The sequence below is a fragment of the Trichomycterus rosablanca genome, chromosome 10 (assembly GCF_030014385.1).
Source record: "Trichomycterus rosablanca isolate fTriRos1 chromosome 10, fTriRos1.hap1, whole genome shotgun sequence".
Classification (NCBI taxonomy): Eukaryota; Metazoa; Chordata; class Actinopteri; order Siluriformes; family Trichomycteridae; genus Trichomycterus; species Trichomycterus rosablanca.
In genome coordinates, this window is record NC_085997.1 from 2,222,940 (window position 1) to 2,250,634 (window position 27,695).

At 42.9% G+C, this 27,695-nt stretch overlaps 2 protein-coding genes across 2 annotated transcripts; one reads left to right on the top strand and one right to left on the bottom strand.

The window, feature by feature from the left end:
• Window positions 1-11,590: 11,590 nt before the first annotated feature.
• chst3b (carbohydrate (chondroitin 6) sulfotransferase 3b) lies at window positions 11,591-13,592 on the bottom strand. Its single transcript, XM_063003505.1, has 2 exons — window positions 13,513-13,592; window positions 11,591-12,791 (listed from the first exon to the last, which is right to left on the bottom strand). The coding sequence occupies exons 1-2, from the start codon at window positions 13,590-13,592 to the stop codon at window positions 11,591-11,593; spliced, it is 1,281 nt and encodes a 426-aa protein (XP_062859575.1).
• Window positions 13,593-22,590: 8,998 nt separating this feature from the next.
• ghitm (growth hormone inducible transmembrane protein) lies at window positions 22,591-27,234 on the top strand. The gene is made up of 9 exons (XM_063003507.1): window positions 22,591-22,683; window positions 23,683-23,832; window positions 23,987-24,089; window positions 24,387-24,498; window positions 24,600-24,741; window positions 24,893-25,001; window positions 25,279-25,467; window positions 25,562-25,733; window positions 26,541-27,234. The coding sequence occupies exons 2-9, from the start codon at window positions 23,716-23,718 to the stop codon at window positions 26,626-26,628; spliced, it is 1,032 nt and encodes a 343-aa protein (XP_062859577.1). The 5' UTR covers window positions 22,591-22,683; window positions 23,683-23,715; the 3' UTR covers window positions 26,629-27,234.
• Window positions 27,235-27,695: the final 461 nt, after the last annotated feature.

Sequence of the window (27,695 nt, forward strand, 5' to 3'; positions counted from 1 at the left end):
CCCACAGATATACACCAACACATTGTGGAAAGTCTTTTGTGTGCACAGCAGCAGTGAAGCCTCCTGCATACCAACCTGCCACATTTCACACCGATTCGAGAAAACACCAAGCACAAGCCGTTCTGCTAATCTGGGAAACATTTCAGATGTCGTACCTGAGCGAGACTTCCTGTTAAAATGACCGAACACTGAATAAGCGGCTTATAAAAAAGCAGGATTTTGTGCCATGGATGGTCAAACTGGCTCTGTTTAAATGGGCACAGAGAAGTGTCAGCTGTTAAGGACAACATTCCAGAACTTTCTACACACCCAAGTTTTAATTTCATAGCTCTGCTATTGATTGTCAGGGCGCCCTCTAGCGGGCACAATTGGCAGCGCCTGTAGCAGGCAATAATTGGCCACTAAAGTCTGCTGGGTGGGAAAAGACTGGACTGAAAAAGAGTGCGGGGTCTTCGACACTGTGTACGTACCCTAGTTAGTAGCCGGAGGTGACTGAACTGAAGTGGAGGAACATGGAGATTAGCGCGTGACTCTCCATGCGCAAGACTGACCTCATAGACTGAGCTTACAGATACACACTGTTGGTGTATATCTGTGGGAATTTGTGGCTATTTAGTTCAAAGAGTGTTTGTAAGGTTGATGACTGTGAGAGTAAAGTTAGACTCAAAATCAATGTTCTTTTTGGTCCATTATTTTTTTTTATCAACCAACATTCTGGCTGCTTAAAAAACATCCCCATGAGATAATGCTACCACCACCATATTTTTCAATGGGTACAGTGGTGTTGCCTGGCTGATGTGTCTTTTCAGATTTACTCTGACCTCACGAGGGAGTAAACCAAAAAGTACGGGTAAATAAGAAGGAGTCAGTGGACTATACTGTATATATATACATTCTGAAATAAAATTCGGAAACTGCCACGCCCCTTACAGGTGTGCTATGCCAACTTGTGACCTCTATTGTGCTGGTGTTTAACTCTTACTGATGGGCTACTAGCACTTTATTTTACTAGCTAAGGCAGCTAAACCGTTCTTGTGAGTATCACTGTACACAGATCTGCCCGGGAGAAACCATCCGTCCAGCTCTCTGTTAGCACAGTTGTCAGATTGTCCTGCTGTCCTGTTTGTTTTGGAAAAGCTCCTATCTTTAAATCAACAGCCCCGTTTGTGACCCTGCGAGGGGGTGCCGAGGAATCCGAGGGGTCGAGGAGCTAAATCAAGCAGGAGTGGACCTACGGGAAGTGACGGCTTCTGGTAAGTGTGTGGCAGTGAGAAAGCAACATGAAAATGGGAGACCCCAAAAGTTTATACAGGAGTGTATAAATGAGGGTGCTGGAACACGATATCAATCTAATATTCTTTATTTGCAGTTTCTTTTGATAAAATGAGGAACAGTAATGAAGTATCAACCTGATTAAAAAGGCTCAGAATATTTTGTGAGCTGTTAAAAAGGCTCTGAAGTCTCAGGGACCCCAAACAGAACACGAGGCTTAATTGAATAGTCTAAAATAGTACAGAAATATAGAGAAAATCCACCAGACACCCTGTCGCGCCTGGTGCAAACGTTTTTCATATGAATCCGACAGTAGGTGTTAAAAACATTGATTATAATGAACATTTCAGGTTGCCAAGTCATCACTTCAGAGAGATGAAAACAGATAAATTATACACTGTGTGACGGAGGAATGCACAAACTGAAGCATTAACCTCCAAACTGGCAGAAAGTGTTTTTAATCTTCACAGGTTAAATTGCAGGGAAGAGAAACAGTAAAATGTTAAATACTACACTGGAAATCATTCCTCTGCATAAAATGGTCTGTTTCGGGCAGACGGAAAGGGGGGGGGGGTAACTTTAGTCGCTCAGGTGGCTCAGCAATAAATTACACCAGGGTTTTTCAAACCTGGAATGGCGACCTGTCTGAACCGGACCAACCTCAAACCTAAAAAGGAAAATGCCATGGTTAAAATATAAAATATAATAAATTGATAAATAAATGTTAATTTTGTGAACCTGTTAGCAGTGGGTTTGGCTACAATTCCTTAACTTGGTCATTAGGAGGGTGTCCACATACTTTTGGTCATATAGTATATATAAGTTTCCTTTATGGAGGGGGGGGGGGGGGTATATACAATAATCATCATATTATATATAAAGGAATGTAAGTATGCAGAAATACACTAAGCCTGATTTGGTAAATCAGCCAACTGACAAGATATGTGCTATATATTAGCCTATAAATGGTTACAAAGCCATTATAAAGGCACTAGGACTCCACCGAACCACAGATATTATTATTTCCAGTCATTTTCCAGGCATCCAACTGAAGGAAACATGGAACAACAGAGTAGAAAGTGAAAATCTGTCCCGAAAGTTACTAAAAATCTACAGAGCTCCAAACGCTTCTAGTCTGGCTAAGGTCAGAGACTCGACGCTGACAAGAATGAACCATTTCTGACGTTTTCACATCACCGTGTTTCTCTAAGCTGAGCAAACGTCCCACTTTAAAACGAGCTGAAGATGGAAAGAAACAAAACAAACGTTGGTGCTAAAAGAAAGCGGCTATAAAAAGCCCGCAGGGGTTTGAAGGGTGTGGGGGAGGAACTGCAGGAACTCTCAGAACACAATGTTGACGTTTCAGGCTGGGGCCGTGTGGACAGGCTGACCCGTGTCATTTCCTCTGCCGGGGTTTCAGTAGCTGGAGGATTTTTCTCCTACACAAACAGAAGCATCTGAACCAACAGAAGAATGTGCATTTTTAGTCATGCCCACATGCCGCTCAGATTCTGCAGAGTTCTGGTGACTCAGGTCTAAATATGGAAGCAGAATGAGACGAGGCCACAGCTGAGCGCAACCAAATTACAGGACGGTGGTTTCACAGGGCTGGACAGTCGGATGGAATAAGTTCTCAGGCCAGGTTGTGAAAACAGTTGCAAAACATTTGTTCAGTGATCTGAACAGACCCCCCACACCCACTTTCAACAACATTAATACTTTTATATGTTTTTACAAACTTGCAAATAATGCAAATAATTACAAAAAATGCAAATAAAATAAAAACACTTCTTACATTCTTACATTTACTTTGACTTTTATTTGATGTCAGACAGGATGAACCTGAGATATTTCATCTTTTATCTGCTCAACTTCATTTCATTTATTAATAAACATCCATTCCTGCATTTCAGGCCTGCAACACATTCCATAAAAGTTGGGACAGTAAAGCATTTACCACTTTGTAATGTTGCCGTTCCTTTTGACCACTTAAAAGAGTCTCAATGTATTTTTCTGCATTAATGCTGCCATCACAGAAGTGTAAATGACCTTTGCCAAGGGCACTGACACAGCCTGGCTTTTGGACTTGTTGTTGATAACAGTCTGGATGGTCCTTTTCGTCTTTAGTCTGAAGCACACGGCGTCCATTTTTTTTCCCCAAAAAAGACCTGGAATGCTGATTAATTCCACCACAATACATGTTTCCACTGTGTGATGGTCCATCCTCGATGTCTCCAAGCCCAGAGAAGTCGACGCCGCTTCTGGACATGGTTAACATAAGGCTTCTTTTATTGACAGCCCAAAGCTCCACCCACTGGGCTACCAATGTCCCAGAACACTGAAATAATCTAACCATCAGAAATGAATATATCTAATATAATATCTAACATACAGAAATCAAACAGATGAAAAAAAAAACATCTGTAGTAATATCACTAATTTGTGCATCAAAGGAGAGTCTGAATCCTCATGTTGAGCCTTAATGCGCTCTCTGTGACTCCCAGCTCGGCTCAGTTATAAAGAAAAAGGCAAACAAACAAATGTTGGGGTGTTAGAATGGATTCACGGCTCTCCTAATATAAACAAGCGATTCATTTAGAACCCGCGGCAGGTCTGTAGAGTTAAAAGGACTGATGTAGGGTAACAGACGAGGGTGGATTATAAAACAAAATCCACCGCTGGTTCTGCAGACTAAACAGCCTGAGTTAAAGGCTTTAATGGCATGTGGTAGCGGGTAATCGAGTTTGACAATAACACACACTAACCCTACCCCAAACGTACTCTAAACACACATCAGTGATGAAAATTAGACACTCACAGTCACCGCAAGTCTTTGTTTTCTATCCTGTAAGAGCCGCCGGCCTGAGCGGGATTTCTCATTAATAGCATGTTAAATATTTCTGCTCTGTACTTATGATGCACCTGTATTTTTAAAGCCCCAGGTCTACCACGTTACCCAGCATGCACCAGAACACAAACAACCTGGACGTTTGATTAAAGATACGTCAGTTCAGTCAGACGATGTTTGCTGAATTCTGTTTCTTCAGCTTTCTACTGGAGCTACAGTACATTGCTAAAAACATTAATATAAAAGTTCACTGAAATTGCTAAAGTGTTATATTTTAAATATAGGAGTTTGTGTTGCTGCCTTGCACCCAATGATGCCAAACCCAACGAGACCCTGACCAGGATAAAGTGGTAAAACATGGAAATGAAGTGTAATGAAAACATAAAAAAAAAAAAAAGAAGATTTACACTTAATTTTAAGAAATACTAAATATTAAAGTGAACGTTTTCCTTTATTAACTTTAAATTTTTAATACGCCTGGACTGCAGGCAGGTCAGTCCAGCACCCAAAGCATTCTGCGATTACACAGCCCTGCACTCCCCCCACACACACTCATGCCAGTCCCGGAGTTTGCATATCTCAATGTCAGCTGGAAGTGACACCATTCCAACACCCTGCAGTGGTATGCTAGTGCATTAGGCTGCTGCGCCCTGAGCACCCACTGCAATCCTGACCAGAATAAAGCTGCACATATATACAGTATATATATAAACTACCCACAACAGATTTAATAAAGCTCGAACACTGTACAGCTGCTGAAGTAAAATAAATTATAGTGAAATAAATCCTGAAATAGACACTACAAACACTCACGTAAAATTAATGACACTGCAGTAAACCAACAAACTGCTCCTATTAAACTACAGAACAGCAGCAGTGTGTATTTTGTATGTGTGTGTGTTTGTGGTGTAGAGTAAATCTACTGTAATGTGTAGTGAGTGCATACTGTGCAATGTGTGTAGTGTAATTTATCAATAACTATTTATTTACTCTTTATTTAACTAGTTCACTCTTTATGCTATACTGTTTTTGTATTATTAGCTAGATAAGAGAACCTCAGCTCTATTATTAATTTAGTTTATTAACTCAGCAGCAGAAACACAAATTTGTGTACAGAACAGTTTCAAAATCAAACCAGGATTTATACCTTTATGCACTTCAAAGCAAAACAGAACAGAAAAGCTACCGGGGCAGGAAGTGAGATTGTGGTGAGACTGTGGTGAGATTACAGATATTTTGAAAAGTGGGTCGCTGTTCAAAACAGGTTGAGAAGCTTTAATGAAAAGTTTATAGTGAAGGCAAGGAAGGTGTGTACGTTTGTGTGTTGATAATGTGTGTAGCCTGAATGTGTGTGGGTTTGTGTTTGTGTATGTTTGTGTGTGTTGATGATTCTGTGTAGTCTGAATATGTGTGTGTTCGTGTATGTTTGTGTGTTGATGATGTGTTGTCTGAATATGTGTGAGTGTATGTGTGTGTGTTGTTGATGTGTGTAGTCTGAGCATGTGTGTGTGTGTGTGTAATCTGAGTATGTGTGTGTATGTGTATGTGTGTGTGTGTTGATGATGTGTGTAGTCTGAGTATGTGTCTGTGTGTTGGTGTACAATGTGTGTATGGGTGATATGTGTAGTCTTTGTATGTGTGTGTATGTTTATGTGATGTGTGTTTTCTGAGTATGTGTGTGTATGATGTTTGTGTACATTTGTGTGTGTTGATGATGTGTGTAGCCTAAGCAAGTGTATGTGTAAGTGTATGGTGTGTGTATATATGTGTGTGAGTGTAATGTATGTGTATGATGTGTGTTTGTGTGTGTTGATTGTGTGTGGTCTGAGTATGTGTGTGTATGTTTATGTGATGTGTGTAGTCTGTGTGTGTGTATGTGTGTTGGTTGTGTGTAGCCTGAGTGTGTGTGTGTATGTTGATTCTGTGTGTTGCTTAAGTATGTATGTGTGTGTTGATTATGTGTGTTTTCTGAGTGTGTGTGTGTGTGTGTGTGTGTATGATGTTTCTGTACATTTGTGTGTGTTGATGATGTGTGTAGCCTAAGTATAAGTGTATGTGTAAGTGTATGATGTGCGTCTGTGTGTGTTGATTATGTGTGTAGCCTGAGTGTGTGTGTGTGTAGTCTGAGTATGTGTGTATGTGTCAGTGTGTAGTGTGTGTGTTGATGAAGGTGTGTGTTGATAATGTGTGTTGTCTGAGCATGTGTGGGTGTGTTTGAGTGTATGATGTGTGTCTAAGTGTGTGTTGAAGTGTGTGTATGTGTGTGATTGTATGATGATGTGTTTAGTCTGAGCATGTGTGAGTGTAATGTGTGTGTGTGTTGATGATGATGATGGTGTGTGTGTGTGTGTGTATATGTTTGTTTGTGTGTGTTTGATGTGTGTAGCCTGAATGTGTGTGATTGTGTTGATGATGTGTGTAGTCTGAGTATGTGTGTGTGTGTGTGTGGTGTATTTAGGGTGGAGCTGAACGCCCCTGTGTGGCTGCTGAATATAAATCCAGTGTGGACGGTGGTTTAGCTTGTGCTATATTTGCTGCAGACCGAACACACACTCCACCTTCAGCATGTGGAGAACTTCAGATCTTTTGAACTCTGTGACCTGAATCCATAACGGTACACGCAGCATCTGATGGAAATCCAGCAAATATCAGGCAACTTTTCAGGGTGAAGTGCACCTTCTGGTGCAAACACTTCTTCCTGATGATGATCCAAATTCCCTGAGGATAAAATCTTTACACATGTTGCTTAAAATATTTTACCAAGAGCGGTTCATTAAACACCAGGATGTAGTTGAGCTTCTTCGATGTGAACCAGATTTTAGCAGGATTGATGCTTTGTGGAAAGTTCGGGAGAGCAGACCTAGATCACCACCTAAAACATTCAGAGAGGAATTAAAGGTTCTGTAGCACCTTCCTCATGTTCTGTCTTGTTATGAGTTTCCAGTGTTATGTGACTGAGGATGTGCGTGCAGGAGCCTGGTCCCAGCTCTTCTCTGTGAGTGTGTGTGTGTGTGTGTTTGGGTGTGTGTGTGTGTGTGTTTGGGTGTGGTCGGCTGAGGTTAACGCTTCCCCAACACAGATTTAACTTGAGCTAAATTACTGAGTCGGTGTTCAGACAGCGACTGCAAATAGCAGCGCCAGAGCTGCCGTAAACACCCGCTGCTCCATCACGAGTCTCACTGGTGAAAAGAAGTGAGAGGGGCAGACTGGTAAAGAAAATGGGCACAGAGACCCCCTTTGTGACTGCCTTTGTCACCCTTGAGGATTTCAGATTATTAATGAAAGCACAAAGCTCAGAAACGTCTGAGAACATCATCTAAATTATATAAGGAATAAGTTATCCAACAACTATATCACCAGGCTGGCTAAGTTGCCACCTTGGTTATTTAAACAATCAGTAGTCACGATTTAATCAGTTCTGTAGAATATAAACCTCAGTCACCTTAAAGTCTCTACAGGAACACTACATGTTGCACTCCAGCAGACCACTGTGAGAGCCATTATGTCCAAATGGAGGACACCATTAGCGGCCAAGGAAGCCACACCAGGTTCTACTCAGGTCAATAACAGAAAAGTGTTGGACTCTTGATAGAAAGGTTGAGAATTCAAGACCCAATATTGCTAATCTGCCCCTGTGGGCCCTTGAGGAAGGCCCTTACCCCTCGGTTACTTCTACTGTGTTATAAATTCATTGTTTAATTGTTGCTAAATGTAAACGTAGGTCACAATAATGTTTGTAATTAAATACAGATCATAAAGAACATTTTAATCCTTCTTAATCACTTTCCTCTGGTCGGGGTCAAGGTGTAACCAGTAACGCTAATGAGGAGCAGGGAATACTTTGAAGTGTGAGTTGAGAGAGGTTTAGGAGGGAGCAAAACTCTGGTACCAAGCAAGAAGCCACCGAGCTATTTTAGAAATCTGAAGGATGGGCGAGGGTGCCGGAGTGATGATGGTGCCACTTTGGGGTTTCCTTCGATTCCTAATCTGGATCTTAATAAGCAGTTGCAGCAGAAGTGGGTTGAAGAAATCCTCAGAATTAAAACCAGTCCAACCTATCGTGAGAAGCTGCTTCACTCTTTGACTGTTTGACTTCTCTAATTTTAGATCCACACCTAATGAAGTTCATTTTACTGCTCGTACAGCTTTAGCGATGAGGCTACAGGGTCCATTATAAACTGTGTGTGTGTGTGTGTTGTGGACCGCAGTGTTTATAACGGACATGATCTGCAGGAGCTGAGGTACCATCTCAAGTGAGCGAGTCTGTGTGGTGAGCTTGTGGTCTGGTCAGGTCACCACAGATAAACTCGATTTTTTTATCATTTCCTGTCCGTGTCACGCAACACGTTGCTAAAATAAAGATGAAATGCAGCTACAGGATACAGCGTTGGAGCCTATCCCAGCTTTTCAATGCGCGCAAGGCACACAGTAACACCCTGGACGAGGCGTCAGTCCATCACAGGGCAGACACACACACACATTCACCTGTAGGGCAATTCAGTGTCTGCAATTAACCTGATTGCATGTTTTTGGACTGGGGACACATGCAAACTCTACACAGAAAGGACCCAGACCACCCTACCTGGAGATCAAACCCAGGACCTTCTTGCTGTAAGGCGACAGTGCTACCCACCGAGCCACCATGCTGCCTGTTGTATTATAACATCTAGTAAATTGTGACTAGACCAAAAATAGAGGTGAAAATAGATAGACTGGATGAGCACTGGAGAGCTCGAATGCGCAAGTTTGAATCTCAGCAGAGCTGCCGACCTGGCCGGGCGTCCACATAAGCACAGTCGGCTGTGTTCTTGGGAGGAAAGGTTGGACAGTGCATCTTCCCACTTACCTCTGTGGTCAGGATAGACCTCAGCTTCTTGCCATTGGGTACTGGTTGAAAGAGCATATGTGAAAGAGCGTATGTCCCAGGTGGAGGGGATCAGCCATGATGGTTCCTGCTCACCTCAATGTTCTGGATCTGGATCAATCACTTTCTCAGAAGAGATGATGCACTGCGGTCTGCCCTTATCCTTTACAGGGGTAGCAGGGTACCAGAAGGTGATGGATTTCTTCAGATGTTGCTGGAGGTGCATCCTCTACCGCACTTTCATGGTGACCCACTATGCTGCCAATATTGGTCTATAAACATTATAATAAGGTCTTAATTATGTCAACAGACAAGAATAACAAGAATACCACATATTGGTGTTTTTTTAGTTTATTTTCAAATGTCGACATAAATAAAAAGAACAAAATGACACAAATTATTTTAAAAAACCTCATAATGTTCAAAAAACTATAAACCTTAAATTTAAAACTGTAAAAAATAAAGAACAGGCTGTGTTCAGTCCTGTGTTAAACTTCACCTGGTCTACTTTCCATTTCATTATCTTCATTACAGCAAGTTATACCAAACTATATTTTACTAATCGGCCACAAGTATGCAGACACCTGACCGTAACCCAGCTGGACATCCCATTCCAAAATAATTAGCATTAATATTAAGTTAGCAATGCCTTAAAGTGATAACAGACTTCGTTCCACTGGAGTGTTTCTGTATCTACATTGAATTTGTGCACATTCAGTTGAAAGATCATTTGTAGAGTTGAGTGTGTAGGAGTACAGTCAAGCTGGAACATCAATTTGAACATATAATTATAATTTAGGTACAAATTTGGTACTGCGACTTGTTAATGAATCAGCTTGAAGGCAGATTTTGTACACACAAGGGATCTTCAAAAAGTTTCCGCACTTTTATATTTTAGTTATAAGCGGTGATGGTGGGAGGGAGGAGGAGTAATCGGTCGTGACTGAGAGACGCTTATAGTCCGGATTTAGCTCCATCTGATTTCCACCTATTTGGACGTTCAAAGAAGCTTTAAGGGAAAGAAGATTTGAAAGCAGCGGTGCATTAGTGGCTATGCGCTCAACCACCAACATTTTTGCTGCATTAAAAAGTCGGTACGACGCTGGAACAATGCATCGGAAGGTGATGATGTTGAAAAATTATAAAATTCTCACTCACACTGTCTTAACCGCACCTATAGGGCAATTCGGTGTCTCCAATTAACCTGACTGCATGTTTTTTGGCCTGTGGGAGGAAACCGAAGCATGCAGACACGGGGAGAACATGTAAACTCTGCACAGAAAGGACCCGGACCGCCCCGCCTGGGAATCGAACCCAGGACCTTCTTGCTGTGAGGCGACAGTGCTACCCACCGAGCCACCGTGCCGCCGTGATAAAATCTGTTGTTGAAATTCTTAATAAATAGAGTTTAAAAAAGTGTGGAAACTTTTTAAGGAAGTCTTGAACATCTATAAGAAACGTCTAACTCATCGCAGTTCTTGGATTCCGATGATCTATATCTTGTTTGACTGCTCCAGTGAAGTTCAAAATGCTCTGCACACGTTTACAACAGTGGATCATATATTCTCTTATGTTAGATGTGTAATTTGGAGCCATTTACAAGGAACTTCAGGTACAAAAACTCTTCAAACAGTCGTCTATCAGTACAAATAACAACACTGTATGGAGCTAAAAACCGAACTGAAACACAGAGACGCGTTGGAACATCCCAAACATATTTGAGTCTCTTGTTTATCATCATCGGTCAAGTGGCTTGTGTGAACAGTCCGGCCACTGATGCTGATGCTAAAGTCACATTTCTGCAAACCAGCTGCAGAAAAGTACAAAGAGTCCCAGCAAAAACAGTCCAGAATTACCAGAGTAAACAGTGGAGGCTAGTTAGAATAATAAGTTAATCGTGCACGCTAACACAAACTGCCATTCACTGGAAGCATGTTAGCACTTGGAGTGTCTGATATTACAAAAAAGAGTTTAAGCTTTGGAATAAAAGCAGCACCCATCATGACGTTCATTCCTACAGGGAGCAGAAACAAACAGATGTTTTCTGATATGTTCGATGCTAATGCTACAGGACAATGCTCGCTATTCCGTTCAGATAGCAGCTTCTAAGGCAGGCGGTATTTTTTTGACATCATTTTGCACTCCTGAGATGGAAACTGTCCCCGAGGACGGCCGTCGTGCACGAATATGACTTAAGTATCTGTGGTTTGAATGAATAGTCGTACGTTGTACATGTAATGTATGCAGCTAACTTGCTAACAGCAATCAACTAATGCTAGTTTGCTACTTATCTTAGCTGGGCGCCTCCTACCACTACGGTTTACCACTCTTCCTTCCTTGGAGCACTTTTGATAGATACTGACCACTGCAGACCGGGAACACCCCACAAGAGGTGCAGTTTTGGAGATGCTCTGACCCGGTCGTCTAGCCATCACAATTTAGCCCTTAAATCCTCACGATCGCCCATTTTTCCTGCTAGGTTAAATGTTCACTTGCTGCCTAATATATCCCCCCCACTAACAGGTGCCGTGATGAAGAGATGATCAGTGTTATTCACTTCACCTTTCAGTGGTCATAATGTTATGCCTTGTGTGTGTAATTCTCGTTCATAAGAAGGTCCTTCCTTCAATCAAACTGATCAGTTTATTGGTGAGCATTTCTTCGTTCTCAGCGAAGGTGTATCCAAACAGGTTCATCGCCGGGCCACAGACTCTCTGCACCATCTGCACCAGTTTGAAGGGCATGTTGAAGCGCCATTTCTCCACCTGCTGGGACGAGTCCTTCTGGGTTGAATACACTCCGCCTGACGGATTGGACGCCTGCGTGTTCTGCAGGATCCAGTCCTTTACCTTCGAGGTGAACGGGACGCCCGTGAACCGATACATCTCCACAGCTTTCCGCATGGGAAACATAGCAATGTCCTCGTAGCGCACGAGCATGTAGCGCCCTCGCAACCAGTGGGGCTGTCTGAGACCCGCCTCAGCGGACATCCGGATGTTCTCGCAGTTCCCTCTCAGCTTCCGGACCTCGTCGTCGTCCTCTGGAATGTCTCCGGCCCTTTCCCACTGCTTCCAGTGCTCATATTTGCTCGCGAAGGCTACCATGCGGGACGCTAGCATGGCTCGCGGGTCCCGGACCAGCTGAATAAACTTCATGTCTAGTCGAGGATCTTCTGCTAATGGGCGCAGTGTCTCGACCTGCCTGATGCGTACAGACTTTACAGCATGGTGCTCCTTACCCAGACAGGACTGGGACGCCAGGGTGAGGTTGAGCGGCCCGCAGTGCCGGTTGCGGCAGTGGTAGCGCTCGTAGACCTTCCTCACGAACGGCGTGCAGACCGGATCGTCACACAGCGATTGGCTGGATTCTCTGCGAAACAGAGACACCGTCAGATGGTTCTTGGGCGGCGGCTGGATGAAGTCCTCCAGCATGGAGAAGTCGCACAGAAAGAGCTGGCGAAGAACGTCGCGGTAGATCTGCGTCAGAACCGAAGCGTTGGTCCCTTTGTTCTCCACGGTCAGCATGCGCTCCACGTGCCAAAGCGGCTCATACAGGTAGAACATGTTGTCTCCGTGCTGATTGAAAAACTGGCCCACGAACGAGGAGCCCGTACGTGTCATAGCCAGAAGAAGGATGTGTTTCCCACCCGCGCTGGGCTCCGTGGTGTTCTTCGAGTGCCATTTCGCTTCCAGGTAGGTTGAGAAATCGATTTCAGGCAGGATCTGCACACTGGAGACATTCTGCCGGAGATGAAACCAGGACAGGGGAGTCTGAGGTGTCTGCTTCAGAGAGAGCTTGTCCGAGACCCTTAAAAACACAAAGAACGTCAGAATTTAGAAGGTTTTTTACCAAATCTCATATAAGTCCTGTCTTGTAGTGAGAATCAGCCTTACACACACATAAAAAGGGCCAAATAGGTACTGAGATCACCTTGGACTGAGGACATTGTGCAGTAAATTTGGTCGTACCCAATTACCCAATTGCATTTTGCTTTCTCTCTACTGTTGCTGACCGAGGAGAGTCGAGACTAACACGCCCCTTCCGACACGTGTGCACTAGCAGACCACTTCTTTTCACCTGCACGAGACACATTCATACGGGGCTCATTCTTGCATACGGAGAGTCACACACCGATCCCCATTATCCTTCATCTCTGTGCAGCACCATCGAGGTCGTTATGAGAAATCCCGCCCGGCATCCAACCCAACAGACGAACCAATCATTGTCTGTGCCGGTAGCAGAGCTGCGATTCAAACTCATGAGTTTAAGATGTTAGCTCTGGTGTGCTAGTGTGTGTAGGGCGGTTGTAGCCTAGTGGTTTAGGTACTTGACTACTTGACGTGAAATCAGAAGGTCACTGGTTCAAGCCCCACCACTGCCAGGCTGTCGCTGTTTATTGTTTAATTGTCATTGCTGTGATAAGGTTGTGCAACCACTTATTAGGTTAATAGGGTGAATGCTTTTTCACAGGTGATATGGGTGTTGGAGAACTTTGTCCCCTAAAATAATGAACCAAATTTTGACTCACTTGGAGAGAATGTTGCTCTCCTTCTCGATGATGACCACGGCTATGATGAAGACGAAGGAGATGGTGTATTTAATCTTCATTCTCGTTACATCTGGAGACGTTTCCCTGGGCTGCAGCAAGAACCTCCGGTCTCTGGTGTCTCCCGCTTCACCGAGGTGCATTCCTCTGAGACGGACACGACCTAAACCTGAAACACGGGACACACATACGGTCATTCAGTATCAGTATCGGGATGTGGGATGAACTGGACGTCATGCTCTGCTTCCACTGTGAAGTATTGGGACACTCCTTCTAATCCAGAACAGTTGCTTATAGGGGTAATAAATTCTGTATACAAAGCAAATTATATCCTTCCAGTTTTGTAACAACAGTTTAGGGAAGGCCCTTTCCTGCCCTGTTACAGCATGACTGTGTCCCTGTGCACAAAGCAATCTCTATAAGGACATGAAGAAAAGCTCAGTTTAAAGACCTCAGCCTCACTGAACAGCTTTCGAAAGAACTGGAATATCAGTGCCCAGCCATGCAGATGCTCTTTTAACTGAAGGGGCACAAATTTCCACAGACAGCAGAAGAGGTCGCTCTACTTTAATAATAATAATAATAATACATTTTATTTATATAGCGCTTTTCAAGATACTCAAAGACGCTTTACATAAGACAAATAATCAAAACAAATACGTACATACACCATACAAATCATAGTACAAAATCAAAATAGTACATCAACATCAAGAATAATTAAGATAAAAACAAAGAGAGCAGCATAATACCATTTGTCTTTGAAATGGGACGTCCAGCAAGCTCATGGTCAGCTCATTATTTATTAATATAAAAGCTGCAGGAATAACACCAGGACTGCCGTGACGTGTGTGTCCTAATGGTGTACGTAAACTTTTGACCCGACCACATGTGCAGTCAGGGGGAGCGAGGAGTGTTTGGGCGGAAAGCAAACACGTGTCAGCTTGTACTGAAGTTCTTCAGAAGTGAGACAGACACCAACCAACTGTACATCCTGGAGTGATAACAGTCTGCTGCTTTCATCCTGTCTGTGTGTGTGTGTGTGTGTGTTGTAGCGCTGATAGTGTTCAAGTTCAACCACTTGTAGTAACTTGGAACTCACCCAGAACTGCGGACCTGGCCGGGCGTCCAGACAGACACAAATGTCTGTGTCTGAGGGAGGGAAGGTGGGACGGCGTCTCTTCCTGCTGACCCCGAGAACATCTGCACGAGTGTGTGTGTGTGTGTGTATGTGGGGGGGGGGGGGGGGGGGGGGGGGGGGGATCTGTGTTTGTTATACGGCTCTGTTTGGGAATCCAAGACTGGCAGGTGAAAAGAAGTGGCCGCAGATGTCGGAGGGTGCATGTGATGATCCGGGTCATTATCATACATCAGGGTTGTGCAAGCAGCAGCAGATTCACAGTCAGAAAGACCATCACATACAGGATGGAGAAACCCAACCTTCACAGAGCCCGGACTTTAACCCCATCCACCCATCCACCTCAGAGATGACCTGGAACATCGTCTACCGTCTAACAAGTTTGCGTGTGGTGTAGACGTAATGACCTGGTGTCCACATACTTCTGCATAGCTCATGAACCCTAACAGACAGAGGAACTGGAGTGGCGGGAGGTCTTTTTAACCAGAAGTGGTTACCAGACGGTTTATAATCACAAACAACACGCTGCTTCCCCTCAGAGATAAACATAGTCTCACCAGTCACAAAGACACACACACACACTATATGGCCGAAAGTATTTGGACACCGGTCATCTGTCTGTAAGCTGATGCTGAGGGGTAAACAATAACAAAACCAAGTTCAGCTTTGAATGACCGAAACTCCTTAGACCAAAAGTCTAAACCAAGTCAGGGGGTTCTGGTCTTGTCTGTTGTACCATGTTAGAGAAACATGGCTGGTAATGCCACCCTGTATACACCAGTTAGATGAGGGCCACAGGTCAGCAGGGTCAAAAGAAACACTACAAGCTCTGTAGTGATAAAAGCGGAGCATATACAAACACAGCTCCCCCCTTTAATAACTCCAAAACCGCAGTAATTAACACAGACCCGGCCGCTGCCCCCGGTGCTGAACGGCTCTCCCTGAGATTTCGGAGCGTGTTTGCCCGCCTGTACCCGGTCGGAATCACCAGCACGACTCTTGGTGGAAATTTCCGCGTCCGGCTTGTATACTCACACAGTCGGACAGGAACACTGCACACTGAGCGTTTTAGTTCGGCTCCGGTCCTGAGAGGAAACGGTGAGTAAACATTCAGCACATGCCAACATCAGCTGAGTTACACTGAGGACGGGTTTCAGGAGTGTTCCTCCGAGCCAGGGACAGATCATGTTTACAGGAAAATCCCCCCTCATATACAATATAGTGTTGATTTTAATGGGTGTTTGCTAGGGATGTAACGATTCACCACAAGACAGTTAATAACCGATTCAAAAATTCCACGATTCAAATCGATTTGACATGTAAAATGAATCGATATTCACTTTAAACAGCAGAGGGCGCTGGCGCGATTCACCTCGTCTGGTTGACGTCACCGGTGCTATACGCCTGGTTGCCAGATTCGGGGTTTTTCCAGCCAAATTGTTTTGCATAGTTTGTACCTACCTCAGAAGTAAAAGGATATTCATTATTTACATAAATAAAAGATAAGCACAAATACAATATTTTATTTTTTAAGAGAAATAATAAAAGGAAACTTAATATAATATAATTAGCCTATAACATAATTTGTCTTCAATTTCAGTTTAAAAAAATCGGGAAAAAATCGTATCGTGAACCCAGTATCGTGAATCGCATCGCATCATGGGTAGAGTGTATCGTTACACCCCTAGTGTTTGCAAAATACATGCTTATTAAGTCATTCTATTCTATGCTTGTTTCTGATTGGCTGAAGATGTTCACATACTTGTCATGCCAGTTGTCACATACTTGTCATGCCAGTTGACACACACTTGTCATGCCAGTTGACACACACTTGTCATGCCAGTTGACACATACTGGTCATGCCAGTTTGCTGGTGAAACACAGACAGTAAGTCAGCAGCAGGAACTCCAACACAATGATTTTATCACGCCCTTCCATTGTGTCTGATCAAGCGTAGAGATCAGAGGCACCGTTTACGCATCGTTTACACACATCTAGAACAAACGTGTGGTGAACCTGTTCAGCTGGCTGGTTATAGGCAAAAGTATGTGGACACAGCATATGTGTGTTCAGCTAAACTGGTGTATAAAATCAATGATGTGCTTCCAGCCTCCCTATTCCGGCATGACTGTGTGCCATGCACAAAGCTAGTTCCATAAAGACATTCCAACAGTGGCAAACTGGCAGTGGTGGGGCTTGATCCTGCAAGCTTCTGATTACTAATCCAGTACCCTAACCACTAAGCTACCACTGCTCTGGTCTGATGAGCTCCAGTGACCAGCACAAAGCCCAGATTGCATGTCAACACTATTGAACATCTTTGGGATGAATACGCTATCAGTTCCTGACATCAGATACGTTCTTTTGACTGAACTGGCACAAATTCCCACAGACACATTTCTCAAAAAAGTGGAGGCTGGTTCTGACTCTGTGCAGGACTCTATGGTCTTTGATTTGTTCACATAGGGGGCAGAAAAGCTCCTTCCCTAAACTGTTTCCACACAGCTGAAAGCAAACATTCTGGTACAGTTGATTCATCATTAGGAAGGTTGCAGTGTCCCTTTTCACTCATGGATAGGGTGAAGGGTGACAAGCAGAACATAACATAGTAAAAATAACAATTAAATCTAGCAAACAAGCAGCTGAGTGAAGATTACTATGGCGTCTGAGGAGAATCTTACTTCTAGGTGACTGGACGTCTTGCCGTGCCTGGTACCCCCCGACTCTCCTGTGTTGAAGCTCACACAGAGGTGTTTACGAGCCTTTAAAAGTGAGTCTGTCTGACAAAATTACACAGCAGGTTCACCGGTCTGGATTGGAGGGGAGCAGGTGGGGGTGAAGTCTGAAGATTCAGCTTAAACAGCAAACTAGATCTTGACTAGAATTTTTGGGACTTCAGACTCGAAAACAACAAAGGAACCCCAAAAACTGTAATGTGTGTGGTCAAAGACTCCTCTATCTGTGTATATGGTCAAAGACTCCTCTATCTATATGGTCAAGGACTCCTCTATCTACGTATATGGTCAAAGACTCCTCTATCTATATGGTCAAGGACTCCTCTATCTACGTATATGGTCAAGGACTCCTCTATCTACGTATATGGTCAAAGACTCCTCTATCTATATGGTCAAGGACTCCTCTATCTACGTATATGGTCAAGGACTCCTCTATCTACGTATATGGTCAAAGACTCCTCTATCTACGTATATGGTCAAAGACTCCTCTATCTACGTATATGGTCAAGGACTCCTCTATCTACGTATATGGTCAAAGACTCCTCTATCTATATGGTCAAGGACTCCTCTATCTACGTATATGGTCAAGGACTCCTCTATCTACGTATATGGTCAAAGACTCCTCTATCTATATGGTCAAGGACTCCTCTATCTACGTATATGGTCAAGGACTCCTCTATCTACGTATATGGTCAAAGACTCCTCTATCTACGTATATGGTCAAGGACTCCTCTATCTACGTATATGGTCAAAGACTCCTCTATCTACGTATATGGTCAAAGACTCCTCTATCTACGTATATGGTCAAGGACTCCTCTATCTACGTATATGGTCAAAGACTCCTCTATCTATATGGTCAAGGACTCCTCTATCTACGTATATGGTCAAGGACTCCTCTATCTACGTATATGGTCAAAGACTCCTCTATCTATATGGTTCGTCTTAAAGACGATAATTCTCTCCGGGTTTCACCCCCCCTCTTCCCAGCGTCCACAGAATTGTTTGGGACTTTTCCAATCCACTCGTGTTTTTAGCTGCTTTACACTTCGACATCTCGGACATTTTGACCAACCGATTGCTAACTGAATTGCCGTAGGACTGCAGATTAACCAGTAAATGTGAGACACCTGAACGCAACACGGAAAATCGTTAAAAACTAGCCTTAAATTCTACATTTCACAGCAAGAATATCCTCATTTCTCTCTCACAATCACCTCCTATGCAGTAAAATAAATCAGCTTAGCGAGACCATCAGTGAAATGAATGCACCAGACCCCCCAGACCCCCCCACAGTGTTTATTTCACTCATTCTTCTACTCCCTCTCACTCCCACCCCCCACAATTTATCTCCCTCATTGCCCTAAACACTTCCTTTCTCCTCCCCGCCCCTATCCCATCCCCCTCTCATATTCTCTCTAACCCCCCCGGTGTTATTTGATTTCCTCTCACACTCACTGGGTCTATTGTTATCCCCCTTCCCTATTCGGAGGTTATTAAGTGAGGGTTATCCCAGAGGAACGTCACTCCACAGAGCACATGTGCAGCACTGCGCATCTGCCATGCAAACGAGGCTCAGCATCATCGGTTTCCCTTTACAGAAGTGTGATCAAATTACACACGCAAAACATGTCTTGACGCTGTGTGCATATAATCAAAAGTATGTGGACGCATCTCCTAATCATCGACTTTAGGAGTTTCAGCTACACACGTTGTTAAGAAATGTATATAATTTATTTTATAATGTAAAGGAGATTTTCCCACATTTGTAGCAACAGTTCAACAAGGCAACCCTGAACCCGGTCCCTGGTTCAAAAGTTTGGCCTGTACAGAGCTGTTAACTCAACCCCATTGACCATCTCTGGAGTGAATTAGAATGTAGACTGTAAACAATGCCTTCCTGTCCAATGTCAGTGTCTGACCTAAATGCATTTTTAACTGAAAGGGCAGAATTTGTGAAAAGAGCGGGGTCTGTTACACCTGCAAGGAGGGACAAGCTCCGTATTTATGCCCACGGTTTTAGAATGGTTTGTCCAAAAAGCTCTTTATCAGGTGTCCACATATTTTTGCCCATACAGTGTATGAGTTCATGTGCTGTTTACCCCCCACCATGTGCACTACTTATAATATTTTCAGTTTTTTTCTTTCTCTTTGTATTCTGGGATCCAGGGTTCGATCCACAGCAGTGCTATCGGCCAGCCAGGCATCTAAACAGACATGACTGGCTATGTCTGAGGAAGAGGGGACGGGTGAAGTGTTTCAGCTTGATTTCTGTCTGTTATATCTGTAGCTTATGTACAGTCACACCCACAAACCCACAATTCATAAGAATACACGGATATGTGTCGCTTCGCCCTCTGTGCAATAAAACTGCATGGAAAGTCTATAAACGTAACACAGTGGGTTTACAAACAGGAGGTTTGTAAAGTATACAGTGAGCGCAGGGAGATCCAAAAAAAGAAATCATTGTGGGTGGAAAGAAATATCCCAGTCAGGGCACCCGCCTCGCTCCTGCAGAACCCAAGTGCCAGATGCTTAAGTAGAACAATACTGTGGCAAGAAAAATAAATAAAAAGAGGATACAATCGCAAACAGATGAGGTGGCCAAAATAACAAGAACAAAGTAGCAAATGAAAGACATAAAAACATCCACATCCCACAATGGGGAAAGTGGATAGAAAAAGGGAAAGAGCAGAACTGGGAACAGGTTGCTTTGTCTTTGACAACCCATTTTTCAACAAAAAAAAGAAAGACAGGAAAAGAAAAGCAGGTTGCCAACGGAGGAGCTGGCAAATCTGTGAGTAAGAATCTGTAACAAACAGAAACACTTCCACCTGGAGCGAATTAACGTTTGCCAAGGTGACAACATGTGACTGCCGACATGTCAATAATCTGCACCTCCATGCCCCCTCTGCTGGCCATAAATGGCAAAGCAGGAAGTCAGGAGGACATGATTGTATAACGAAAACTTCGTGCCCTTTCCACCCTGGGTTACGACACTGATGCTAAAAATAAATAACAGGGCACTGAAGCTAAACATTGGGCTGTTAACCATAACAAAGGGTGAGTAAAGAAACAGCTCTGTAAAACATCCCTGAGGGAGGAAAAACAAACAGTAAGCCTATTTCTAAAATGTAAAAGGCTTTGGGGTATACAATCATTGCAAGGATTTTTCCATAGTTTGGTGAACAACTTTACATTCTTTTGGCATTTTATTTATTTGCAATGTGTAAACTAACAGCCAAGTGTGACTGCAACATGGGTCACCCAGACCTATAATGCACTTAATAACCAACTGAAAGCAATCTCCCCCAAATGCTGGGTTCTTTAGAGATCATGACTGGCCTTCCGACACCATCAAGCAGTGGGAAAAGTCTACTGTACTTCCATGACTGCTTTTAAATAATGAATCAAGGTCCATGATCCATGATGCATCATGCAACCACACTGATTCCTGAAGGCTGAGTTCTCCCACTTAACTACACAACAAAGCAGTTTATAAAGTATCTGTCTGTCTGTCTGTCTGTCTGTCTGTCTGTCTATCTATCTATCTATCTATCTATCTATCTATCTATCTATCTATCTATCTATCTATCTTAATATACAATAAATTAGTTATAATAACAGGAGCAAAACAGTTCTGTTAGAATAAACCTAACCAAAAAAGACAACTAAGTTAAACTAAGTTAAATTAAAGCAACATTTACATGAATCAACAGCAGGTTTCTGTGTTTTTCTGTTTACGTTTTCACACTAAATATGTTTTCCACTGACTACAGTAGAAGTAAATAGTCAGAATAAATAATTAAACATATTACATACCATGTGGACTATTTTCCAGCCCACAATCCAGCCGATGAAGAGTCCTGACAGTTGATAATAATCCTCATTAATCCATAATGTTCCTAATTGGCTTGAAATGATCCCCAGATTGTTCTGTAGGTGTGATCTGTGAGTTCCATCACATGTGAACAGACTCTCCGCATCCCACAGACTAATGATGATAAAACGAGATTCTTAATCAGACCGACTTTGTGATGGTGTAATTAAAACACAGTTCATGTTTATTGTATTTTATATTCGCAGTGAATCGAAACGAAAATAAAAACCTGATGCGCGCTCCCGACGCGCTCTCTGCGCTGCGGCTCCAGAGTAAAAGCGCGTTCACATTGCGCTCTGAATTAAAGCTCCGGGTCACGTGGTACAGGCTACTACAAAGAAGGAGGGAGGGGCCACAAGCCCCGCCCCTCAACGCGGTTTAGGTTATTTAATTTTATTTAATTTTGCTTTATTTTACTGCGTTTCTCAAATAATCAAGCGTTTTACATACAAAACTGCACATTTATAAACAGTTGTTTCTGCATAAACAATGAAATAAGAAAAAAAATTTGTTTTTAAGCTTTTGTTTTTATTTTAACTGTTTTTTTTACAGTAAATATTCAACATAATAAGATTCATGCCTGATTACATTTTAATTCTATTGTTAAAAAATCAAGTTACTTCTAGTAATCCTGTTTGTCTAATGATTAGATGTAGGTGTTCCTGCCACATCCATTGCTAACAGGTGCATAGAAATATAGATGAGATGCTTTTAACATTGTGGCAACAGTTTAGGGAATTCCCATTTCTGTTTCAGCATGATTAAGCTTCAGTTGCCAACACAGAGCCCTGATCTCAACCCAACTCAACACTCAACAAGAACTCACTACAGACTTTATCACAGACTGCACTAAATAATAACTCCAATTATTTTTTGCTAGTTATAACTTTTAGTTTATTTTAATTTGTGTGTGTATAGTTTGTTGTATTATGCTACTGGGGCTTTAATTTCCTTCGGGATCAATAAAGTATCTATCTATCTATCTATCTATCTATCTATCTATCTATCTATCTATCTATCTATCTATCTATCTATCTATCTATCTATCTATCTATCTATCATCTATCTATCTATCTATCTATCTATCTATCTATCTATCTATCTATCTATCTATCTATCTATCTATCTATCTATCTAACTTGATTTGTGGCAGCATATTCTCTGTTCTTTTTTTAATTAGAACTGTAAAATTGAACAATAACGACATTTTAACATATTTTAGCTGAATAACAATGCAACAGCTTAGCTTAGCTTAGCTTTTCAGTGAACTACAAGTTCCAGAATGCATTGCGAGCTCAGCCTCGACTGCGCATGATGTAACTGAACCAGCGAGAACTTTCAGAAAAGCTGCGTCAGAGTCTTCTGTAATAAAGGTGAAATACTAATAAACAGCTTCGTATTCGGTGAGTTTATTTTGTTATTTTGTTACAAAATGTCTTATTGTAGTCAGATAAAACACAAAGACATGTTAGTTGTTCTTTTCGGCCTTCAAGATGTTTGTAGGAGATTAATCTGAACTATGCTAAGCTAACTGTGGCTGTGCAGTCATGCTCAATGTTATTCTGTCAATACTATCTGTTTTAAATATATTAATAGATAGATTCATTATTGATGTGTAGCAGTCTGGATAAATCACCGTACACAGCCATTTTACACACGTTAGCTGAGAAACATTGACTATTGATGTAATTTTCTTTATTAATTTCAATTTAGTTCAGTGCATTCACAGTGTTCCGTACAGCTGAACTTCATCAGCAAGGTTTGAATTAATTAATCATACTGAATTTTTGCCTCTTTTAGAAACAAACAAACACACAGAAATGAAACTGCTTAATTGGTGTGGATATAATCCATTTAAATTCCTGTAATTAATCTAACTAAAACATTTGATGCGATGCGTGGTGTACGGAACACTGTGACCCTAATGTAAATAGCTAATGTAAATTGTAAGAAAATCCAATTAAACTTAATTTTGGCAGTGAATTTAAAGTAGTTGAAACATATATAAATATATAAGATAGTATGGAAGCAGAGAGTATTAATGTTTTAATTACAAATGATGTCTGTATCATATCTGATCTTGTATCATATAATATACAACTGACATCTTTCTAATTTATTACCTCAAATTCTGTCATTTGTGTTTCTTGTTGTTTGGTTTAAACCCACTCTCAGTTCTTTCTGATCTGATGTTTAATTATTTGTAGTGTGTTTGTTTACAATGGTGCATAATGCTGTCCTGCGTCAACCTGCTTGACCGAGGCAGTGTCCCAAATCACAGAATAGTGCACGACGCAGTATATCAGCATTACCACCACATTATTTCTTATTACACACACTAAAAAGACTTTCATGGCCAAAAAGACATGGAATCGTATTGATTTATTGTGTTTATTCTTCAGATTGCGTCGGAGTGTCAGTAAGAACTCACAGAGATGTTGGTGGCGAGGTTAGCATGCCTGCGGACCGTCCCCGTGGTCGGGCTGAGGTCGGCTCTGACCCCCCGGGTATCTGCTCTCAAACCCGCTCAGCCTCTGATCAAACCACACCAGGTGAGCGCAGTTCTCTCTCTCTCTCTCTCTCTTCACGTACTGTTGGTCATATAGTGTGTATATTACAGTAATAACTCTGGAAATTAAATGACATTATTTATTTTTTGGCAGATCTTCACATGTGTTTTTTTTTTTTTAACATCTTTTTTCTCAGACGTATTCGACCAAAGCCAGGTTTGGATTTCGGCGGAGCAAGACGGCCAGAGATCAGCTACAAGAGGCTGCGTTTCAGCCAGCTACCGACACGGCTTTTAAAGGTGAGTACTATAGAGACATACATGTATGGCCAAAAATATGTGGACACCTATTTGATTATTGCCCTGACCTCATTCTCGTTGATTACAGATCGTGAGACAAGCCTGGTTGTCCACTGTCTGACCTTATCAATTGCCCCAAAGTGGGGGCATCTCTATATTAATGCAAATGAGTCCAGCAAGCTCATAGTCAGGGGCTCACATGCTTTTGGTGATATAGTCAACATCCAGTGCTAATAATGTTCATTCATTCAAACCTGTGTGGAGTATAACAATCTCTGTCTGTCTGTCTGTCTGTAGTTGATCAGATGGGGAGGATTCTTCTGGCCGGCGGTGCAGCAGTCGGACTCGGAGCTCTGTGTTATTACGGACTGGGCATGTCCAATGAGATGGGCGCTATAGAGAAAGCTATGTAAGATTGAACAAGACAGGGCCTTCCCCAGACTGATGACAGATTTTAGTTTCAGATGCTTGTTAGATATGAAGGGCTCATTCCTTCTTTCTGTGTTGCAGTATCTGGCCGCAGTACGTGAAGGATCGGATCCACTCCACCTACATGTATTTCGCAGGCAGCGTGGGTCTGACGGCTCTGTCTGCCGTGGCTGTCAGCAGGACTCCAGCTCTCATGGGCCTCATGATGAGAGGATCCTGGCTGGTAAGCAACTCCTGCACCCACACACCCTTCTGAGACTCTAAAAATACACACAACCCAGTGAAAATTACATATCCCAATCATTATGATTATTAAAGCTGATCAGATCAGAATGGGCGTGTTTCAGAGCTGGTGTGTTTTTTTCATCATCTAGGCTATTGGAGCAACGTTTGCTGCCATGATTGGTGCAGGGATGCTCGTGAGGTCCATCTCATACGAAAACAGTCCCATTCCCAAACATATGGCATGGATGCTGCATGCAGGTAATCACTACTACCACTGCAACCACTCTAGCAAGCGACTATAAACTATAAATGAGATCAATTCTAATGAATTTCATCGTTAGGAGGCTGTTTAGTGGATATTTTGAACACCAGGTGGCAACAGTGCGTTAGTTTAACTGGCTCTTCTGAGACTCAGATCCCCCCTCATGGCTGCAAGAAACATCAATACACATTTTACACTCTTCCATAATTAGGAATCCACATGTTGAGAAATCTGATTTACCGAACGTGTGTCTGTCTGTGTGTGTGTGTTTAGGTGTAATGGGTGCCGTGATCGCACCCCTCACCCTGCTGGGCGGTCCACTGATGATCCGCGCGGCGTGGTACACAGCGGGCATCGTGGGCGGACTGTCCACCGTGGCGATGTGCGCCCCCAGTGAGAAGTTCCTCAACATGGGCGGCCCTCTCGCCGTGGGCTTCGGCGTGGTCTTCGCCTCCTCGCTAGGTCTGTACTCTGTGCAGCGTTCGAGAGGTCACACGTGAGTTTAATTTGAAGAGTACGTGTGCTAGTCCTACTCTGCCTGGTTTTTCCCCCACAGGTTCCATGTTCCTGCCTCCCACCTCGGCGTTCGGGGCGGGGCTGTACTCGGTGGCCGTGTACGGCGGTCTGCTTCTCTTCAGTATGTTCCTGCTGTACGACACACAGAAAGTGATGAGGCGCGCAGAGACACACCCGCTGTACGGCATGCAGAAATACGACCCTATTAATGCGTAAGTACTCACCCACTTTGGTGGGGTTAGAGTCAGATGCATTTATAGTTCTTTTCAATTAGATACTAAGTAATTATGGGAGGCAATTAACAATGATGTCAGTTTAGCTTATTCTTAGTTTATATCTAGTCCTTTCCAAGTCCTGTCATAACATTGCCTTCAATATTGCCATGTGGGTGCCTCATCACATGCCTAAAGTAACATATCTTGAGGGGTTTGATGTGGTTTAGTAGCTCTTTTTCTGTTCTGGCCATCTTGTACAGATGCTCAGTGGTCATCATCTTCCTCCATGAGATTTTTCTCCCAATTTAGCGTAGCCAATCCGCTGCTGGGGACCCCAGCGGCGTCCAAGTAGGGTGTATATACAAAACTCGCCCTGGGCAACCGAGGTCCTTACACAGCGTTTGAAGACCCCACCCACGTAGTCCAGTCTTAGACTGGAGGCCAATTTTGTCTGCTGCAAGCATTAGCCAATTGTGCCTGCTAGAGAGCCAGCCCAGCCGACCTGTAGCAGAGCCGAGCTTCAAACCCGGGAGCTCAGAATCTCGGTTTTCCTTTTTCTTTGAAGTCCAGACTTAATATCAGACTTAATGCAAATTGACTTGTTTTTCTATATCCTGGTCAATTTGATCATCACTGCCCATGTCTTGCCATTTTTTTGCCACTCTGCATATGAGCGTCTGCTAAATGATTAAATAGTCAGGGCTGTTTTTGGTGGCAGGAGTGGGACCTACACTATACTATGTAGGTGGATTTAATGCCATGGGTGGTGGGTGTATGTTTATAAGGTGCGTTATCTTTTCGCAGGTGTATGGGCATCTACATGGACACACTCAACATCTTCATGAGACTGGTGATGATCCTGGCTAACGGTGGTGGTGGAAAGAGAAAGTAAACTTCAGCAGGAGGAGGAAGAGGAGGGGCAACCATAAAGCGAAGCAGGATTGTGAACTGTTTATAGGACAAATTCAACCCCATTCCTAATTTTAGGTTTTGTTCTTGATTAAACAGATTCTCTGTTTAAGTGTGATGGAGCTGGAAGATAAATGTAAGAATGTGATCACGTGGAGCACCATGCTTGGATAAATACAGAGCTGAGCTTATACTAGCATTAGCTTTCTGTTATTACAGCAGCGTATGTAAAGTTTTTTAGTTAACGCTTGCTTAAGATTACATGCACTTATTTATTTTAAGAGCTCGACCCCCTCCCAGTCCGATCATCTCTGTTCTTCTACGTAGGATCTGTGTTCTTTATGTTCAGTGGTTTGGAGTTGTGATTAACGCAGCGTTCAGAGGTGGATGATTAAACTGTGGTCGTTTCTACTCTAATAAACATCTGCAGATCACCTGGTGTGTTATGATTTTTGGATCATTTATCTAGACATAAGGGCGGCTTGGTGGGTAGCGCTGTCCTCTCCTAGCAAGAAGGTCCTGGGTTCGATTCCCAGGTGAAGCACTCTGGAAACTTGTGTTTGAAATTAAAAACTTGTGTAACCAATAACTACGTGTCCTGTCATGAATGTAACCAAAGTGTAACATGATGTTACAATCCTAACAAATAAATACATTTTACCTACTGAAACATGCAGAAGGTGGATTGGCTGCAGAGAATAAATAAAGGACAATAATACGGGGCAGTCTGGGACATGTTTAGGTCAGTCGCTTGCGTTCTTCTTTCTGTCATGTCTCTAACCCTGTCTCTCGCAGTACCAGCTGATGACCGGATTACTCCCACAATCCTCTTGTCCACCATCTGCGTCCTGCTCTAAATTTAAGCTGAAGATGCAGAAGTGTGTCAGCAGACTGTGACATCGGTCCTGACACACACCGCCTTCAGCTTCAGAATATATAACACACAACCAAAACACCGAAACACACACTGTCATTTATTCCTGCACCGTTCAGACCAGGTCACGTTCACCATCCCACTGGAGTTCCTCCACACCAAACCCAGTCAAACCA